Genomic DNA, 4,936 nt, shown 5'->3' with positions numbered 1-4,936 from the left:
CTTATAGAATACAACTGAAAATGAAATTACATTCATATATTATTGGGAAATTGCTATATATGTTAAATTGTTTTACATTTTTCAAGATTGCAACGGTTTTTATTTTTAGGGTTGATGAGCATAAATCGTTATCTCACTTCAAATGAGGGCTAAATCAAGTAAAAACCAAAAGATTCACAATGTTATAAATGGTCTAAATATTCATAATTGTTTGCCAATGAAAGCTCAAATTACCTTTGTAGTCTCTAATGCTCGAACATGAGATATCTATGGATAACAATATTCCATTTAACCCCATAGATAGTTTGGTTTATGAAAAAATAATAATAATTTAATCTATTTTTTTATATTTACATTAAATATATAATCTTTTTTTATTAAAATCTATATCCATAAGTAACTGATTCTCTCTTTTCAAGAATAACCGACTGGTTAAAAAAAAAGAATAACCGACTGGTTTTCTTTTGGAGTTATAAATAACCGACATCATACACGCATAAATAGTTCAATTTATTTTTTTTATAATTATATTAATAAAAACTTGAACATGTGATCTCTAAAGATAAGACTTGGATCGTGCAAATATACTTTGATTTTAAAATGTATAACAAAACTAACTAAACATTTTACTTATGTTTTTCACAAACACATTTTACTTATTTGAATTATTAGCTTTTAAAAATACTAATAAAAACTATTCAAGAAAATTACTAACAAAAATATTTTAAATTTTTCATCAGTTTTAAATTAAAACATTTTTGTGTTATAAAAAAGTTTAAATATTCAAATTTAAATAAATAAAAACTTATCAGAATAAAAACACATCCAATATTACCTGATCGAAACTAATCTAAATTTATTTGATCAAATTTTTTTAAAAATAAAATAAAATAAAAACAATTATTCAAATCGAATCTTTTTTTTCTTCTTTTGTAGCACAAATCAATTCTCTTTAACAGTAACACATACAATATATCATTACAACAAAATACAAATTAAACCCGAATAAAAAACAGAAATATAACAATAAATTACACTTATTTACTAATTAAACATAACAGTACGATCATCACTAATCCTAACATTCAATCTTCTTAACCAAATTGAATGAAGGATCATATGAAAAACATCGAAACGCTTCGGAGGTGAATGGAACTCGAAATGCCTCCTCACTTGCAATACTCGTCTCTGCAATCGAATATATTGCCTCAATGATATCTTTGTTAATATCTCCTTCAGCCTCGGGATATCGTCCACAGAAACCACCACTGAAAATGCCTTCCACCGTAACATGTCGCTAAAAGGCGGCACATAACTTTTCGAGATCAACACAGGAACGCATCCATTGTAGAGCGCCTCAACAATCCTCGGACTCGCAACTTCGTAACCACTCGGACAAATGCAGTATTTACTGCTTCTCATCATCTCATAGTAATTAACCCCTTTCGGAAGGTATTTATGTACCTTAATGTCTTCGTCCTTGCCTTCCCAATGCTCAAGAAGGATAGGTCGTATAGGTCCATGAACCCCTCCGGCAAAGAATGCCAAGATCGGCCTTCGAGATGCTGACGGTCCACCGATCAAACCAGATAATTTACCAGTTTGGAGGTTGATTTCGGGGATTGAAACATCCTTCACAGGGTTGAATTTTTCCGATGTGTTTGCATTACAAAGAGCACGAATCGAGTTCTTTTGTAGGTAAGGAATTGAAAAGCTAGCTTCCGGACCCTGTATGACATATAGGATATTTATATCCACATGAATATAAATATACACTATCCTTTGTTAGTAGAGACTAAAGAAATGAAACACGTACCCAATCATGGCAGGCAAGCATGAAATGGTCGGCACCGAGGCTTCGATTCCAGTACGGGTATTTCTGTGATACGACATTGACGTAGTCAACGACGGTCCGCCTGATGGGACTAAAATCGCGCGAGTCCCGCAAATAAACGAATTGGACCATCTTTGCAACACTGAAGGGAAGGTAAAAAACATGAGCCTTTTGGGGATCATTAGTTTGGAATTTGGTATCGACATCCATCATGTACATGAAACTGCCTTCCATGGAATATATGCTCTTGCAAGGCCCGTCGTGGAACACCGGAGGCTCTCCTTCTTTGTAAACAAACACCTTGAATTGCTTCTCCATTTCCAGATAACTCCTGCAAAATTAAATAGATCGATAGCGAAAACAAATTATGGCTATATATTATTACACATACACAATGCATATTTTCCTTGGACTTTTTACCTGTGAAAGGCTTTAGCATTCCAATACATAGGACCTATCGGGACATAGTCGGGGTCCGGTAATTGACTCCCATTTTTAGCTTCTTTTATGCAGGCTCGAGCTCTTTGCAGTCCGGCTTCGAGTTTATCGAGTTTGGTTCGAACTGGTTGGCTTTGTTTCGAGGGAAGGGATATGGTAGCGTTCGGAACAGGTCCGGCTATTGAAATGTTTAAGCTATCGGGGTCGTTGATGGTGATATTTGAACTTTCTTCCTTTGTTTTCTCCTGCTGGATTCATGCAATGGAGTCATCACTTGTAAAAAAAAATTGACTTAACGAATAACATGAGGTATAAGATAATATATGTTTTAAGATAACTCTCAACCATTTAACATTAAACTTTCATAATCCTGACATTTAGAGTGCTCGAACTCGGGACCTCAAGAAATAATTACAATTCTTATATAACTCATGTTTATAATTATTATATATTTATGGATAATTATAATAACACCTCTAAATTAGATTCTTATTTTATCTAATAAAAATAAATTAGATATCTAATAAAAATAAATTAGATATATAGGTCGGATTGGATCATGTACACATTTTAATCTCATAACTTCAGTTAGGTTTCGAGTTAGAACCCTCCTAAATCCGGATCGCGTTATGTATATGTAGAGGATTTTAATTTTCTTTTTTAATTAATCATCGGTATCTGATCTATTGATCAACTAATCTGATAAAGTATTGTAGAGGTGAGATCGACCCTCTCAACTCAGTTTGCTCTATTCAGAAACGACAAGATTCAAACTTCAGACCTTACCTAAGGAATCTAGTACCTCCTTCCACTAGACCAACGGGGTGTTGGTGGAAGATTTTAATTTTCAAATTAAATTCATGTGAACCAAAAACCTGAATTAACCCAACCATGAACATCCCTAACTGGGACCTATATAATTTCTGAAATTTTTGTAAAAAAGAGGGACCGGTCATTTTTTAGAAACTAGTTTTGACCAGGTTAAGGGTTTAATTGTACTTTCCCATATTCCAATCTTAGAACCCAATTAATGAAGAAGGTAATTTGAAATTGAAGGTACTATCTGTCCACGTTAGGGGGAAATTAAAGGAAAAAAGCCATAAAACAAAATAACATACAATAAAAAGGAAATTTGCTTGTTAAGAGTTTTTATTATTTTTATTTTAATATTAATTATCTCATGATTTAGTCAATGCTTCTTGTGTTTTTCCATTATGCCCTTACTAAGGAATATATCCCCATAGGCCATAAGGATATGAATATTAAAAATACTTTTCATGAAAGAGAAATTCACTTACAAGTTTCAGATTTTTCGCTACTTCAGCTTCAACATCAAGTGACTTAGAAGCTGAGCCATTAAGCGCCGCCGCCGCCGCCGCCGCCTCATCCGACAGTCCCGACTTTTCCGAGCCGCCATGAACAATATCCGCCGCCGTGGACTGAAATCCCGAGAGCGTAAGTGCACCGAAATTCTCACTGGTATTTGCAGAAGGGAGGGTTGAAGTGAAAAGCGAAGTTGAATTCCTCGGAACCAAAGCAAAAACAAGGAAGGAAACAAGAATCAATGGAACTGTCAACAACAAGAGCTTGATCGACGATGAAGATGATGAAGCCGTTGGCGCTGAAAAACAACATGCAAAGCGGTTTTTGAATCCATCCCCGCCCATTTCTACACAAGAAGAAGAAGAAACAATATCTGTTTCTCTGTATCTATTTACAATCTATCTGCTACCGAAATCATTTCCATATGGGATGAATTTCTTGTTGTTAAACGAGTGAAATTACGGGGGGCTGTTTGATAAGTAAGAAACAGGTAGAAAGGAAAGAGGGGTTTAAAGTAGAAACATGTATGCCAAGCGTCCTCCTGTTTTACCTCTCTTTATTCATGCATTTCTTTCTTTTTCAATTTTCCATTTCCATCCTTCACTCGCTCTTTTTTTATATTAATTAACAATAACAATAATAAAGTGGACTTGCTTTCATTAGAGAATCAGATTGGTACTTGCATGCATTAATTCCTACTTGCTTTCATATAAATTTTGGGATTTTCATATTTACTTACTATATGTCTTTTTGAATCAATTACGTATTAATTCAAATTCAAACGAATGTATTTGTAGTCAATAAACTAAGAAAATTTTAAAACAAGTATTATCCTGTAATCATATCATATTATTTAAAATATTATACATAATATATGTTATTGATGAGAATAAGTTTATTTGTCGGTTGTTGGCGGTTTACCTCTTCTAATTTAAGTGAAGAGTTGTGACCGGAGAGTGAACGACCATTGATGGATGTTTCTTTGTGAGAGAAAATTGATCATAAGGAAAAATATAAGGGAGAAATAATCTCTAGGTTGTGGAAGGTTCATCTCTTTTATGAGTCTTGATTGAGGATATTTATAGTGATTTTTAGTTGAAAATGCCGAATGTAGGATTATTATGATTATTTGTAGGTCAATATATATATATATATATAGATTACTATGGGGTAAGTACAAGACAATATCTGTTCAAAGGTAACTCTCAACTTCTCGACATTGAACGCTCACGCCTATGGCATCTATGGTGTTCGAACCCGAATTTTCAAGTAATAACAACAATTATTTTACCACATATACCTATCAAAAGTTTTTTTTGGTACAATTATTCAACGCGAGAG

At 33.5% G+C, this 4,936-nt stretch overlaps 1 protein-coding gene across 1 annotated transcript; it reads right to left on the bottom strand.

The window, feature by feature from the left end:
• Window positions 1-903: 903 nt before the first annotated feature.
• Window positions 904-4,011, bottom strand: LOC120207536 (probable glycosyltransferase At5g03795). Its single transcript, XM_039206985.1, has 4 exons — window positions 3,571-4,011; window positions 2,255-2,520; window positions 1,817-2,165; window positions 904-1,728 (listed from the first exon to the last, which is right to left on the bottom strand). The coding sequence occupies exons 1-4, from the start codon at window positions 3,937-3,939 to the stop codon at window positions 1,045-1,047; spliced, it is 1,668 nt and encodes a 555-aa protein (XP_039062916.1). The 5' UTR covers window positions 3,940-4,011; the 3' UTR covers window positions 904-1,044.
• Between the last annotated feature and the right edge of the window lie 925 nt (window positions 4,012-4,936).

The sequence above is a fragment of the Hibiscus syriacus genome, unplaced genomic scaffold (genome assembly GCF_006381635.1).
Source record: "Hibiscus syriacus cultivar Baekdansim isolate YM2019G1 unplaced genomic scaffold, ASM638163v2 tig00014862_pilon, whole genome shotgun sequence".
NCBI lineage: Eukaryota > Viridiplantae > Streptophyta > Magnoliopsida > Malvales > Malvaceae > Hibiscus > Hibiscus syriacus.
Note: the sequence above shows the minus strand (reverse complement) of the source record. Positions and strands in the feature narration are given on the sequence as shown.

Bases quoted from the DNA above. Each gene is read 5' to 3' on its own strand.
- LOC120207536 (XM_039206985.1), bottom strand. From the start codon at position 3,939: ATGGGCGGGGATGGATTCAAAAACCGCTTTGCATGTTGTTTTTCAGCG. The intron at 2,166-2,254 runs GTAAAAAGTCCA...TTAATTTTGCAG, and splicing joins AATGCTAAAGCCTTTCACAG to GAGTTATCTGGAAATGGAGA. The intron at 1,729-1,816 runs GTACGTGTTTCA...TATGTCATACAG, and splicing joins TGCTTGCCTGCCATGATTGG to GGTCCGGAAGCTAGCTTTTC.